General features: G+C 62.7%; 1 protein-coding gene across 1 annotated transcript in view; it reads right to left on the bottom strand.

The window, feature by feature from the left end:
- Positions 1 to 710: 710 nt before the first annotated feature.
- Positions 711 to 1,125, bottom strand: part of ISYNA1 (inositol-3-phosphate synthase 1) — a gene marked incomplete at both ends in the record, with an annotated part of 636 nt that continues 221 nt past the window's right edge. Inside the window, 2 exons of the mRNA XM_010192183.1 lie at positions 711 to 928; positions 1,008 to 1,121. Of these exons, the coding sequence (XP_010190485.1) occupies positions 711 to 928; positions 1,008 to 1,121 (332 nt within the window). The remainder of the gene's footprint in view (positions 929 to 1,007; positions 1,122 to 1,125) is intronic.

The following is a 1,125-nucleotide window of genomic DNA, read 5'->3' as shown; positions in this document are numbered from 1 at the left end:
CATGGGGCTGGGGCCTGGGAGCCACCCATGGCTGTTGGGCAACCCTCTGGGTATTTGGATGTACTGGGGATGTAGACTGGGATGTACTGGGAAACCCCGTGCATTGGGAACTAGGACGTATTGGGAGCCCCGTGTATGGGGTACTGGGACCCACTGGTGCTGGGGACTCTGGGGACTGGGACCCACTGGTGCTGGGGACTGGGATGTACTGGGAACCCCATGCATTGGGCACTGAGACCCAGTGGGAAGCTGGTGTATTGGGCACTGGGACCCATTGGTGTTGGGTGCCCTCCCCCCAGATATTGGGGCCTATTCACGCTGGGGCCCACTGGCACTGGGCACTGGGATCAACTGATGTAGGACCCCTCCCATTGGGCACCCCAGGCACTGGGAACTGAGGACCCATCTGTACTGGGACTCGGTGCTGGGCATCACCAGGATCCACCAGTGCTGAACACCCCGGGCACTGGGACCAGCACCTTTGGGTACTGGGACCCATGGGTGATGGGCACTGGGATGCACTGGTGGCACTGGCATTGAGCACCAGCACTGGGCACCCTGGCCACCAGGAACCCACTGGATTTGGCCACCCTCACGCATGGGCACTTGGACCCACTGGTGTTATCATTTCGGGTACCAGACACCAGGACTTTGGGGTGCCACCACGGGCCATGGGGTGGGTGGGGGCACACAGGGACCCTCCCAGGTACCTGAGGATGTTCTCGATGCAGCTACGCTGGCGGAAGAGGGCGTTGACCACGGGGGTGCCCTCGGGGACCAGTGGGGCCTTGCAGAGGAAGGCGACGATGGAGAGGATGCTGTGGAAACCCTGAAACTCGGGGTCGGCCTCAGTGCAGAAGGTGACGCGTTGGCACAGCTCCGTCAGGATGGCCAGGTCCAGGATGATGGGGCTGGCCAGCAGCGAATCCTGCGGGTGACCCACAGGGGTAAGACACCCCCCGTGGGGACGTGCCACCCCCCATGGGGATGTGTCACCCCCCACGCACCTCGCAAGTGTTGTGGATGACGATGGTGTTGGTGCCACCCATCATGATCTCCGAGGTGTACTCGTCCAGCGCACGCTTGCTGTCCCCCACGTAGGGCACGTACTTGATCACCACCTGC

This window comes from Mesitornis unicolor, unplaced genomic scaffold (genome assembly GCF_000695765.1).
Source record: "Mesitornis unicolor isolate BGI_N332 unplaced genomic scaffold, ASM69576v1 scaffold47880, whole genome shotgun sequence".
NCBI lineage: Eukaryota > Metazoa > Chordata > Aves > Mesitornithiformes > Mesitornithidae > Mesitornis > Mesitornis unicolor.
Note: the sequence above shows the minus strand (reverse complement) of the source record. Positions and strands in the feature narration are given on the sequence as shown.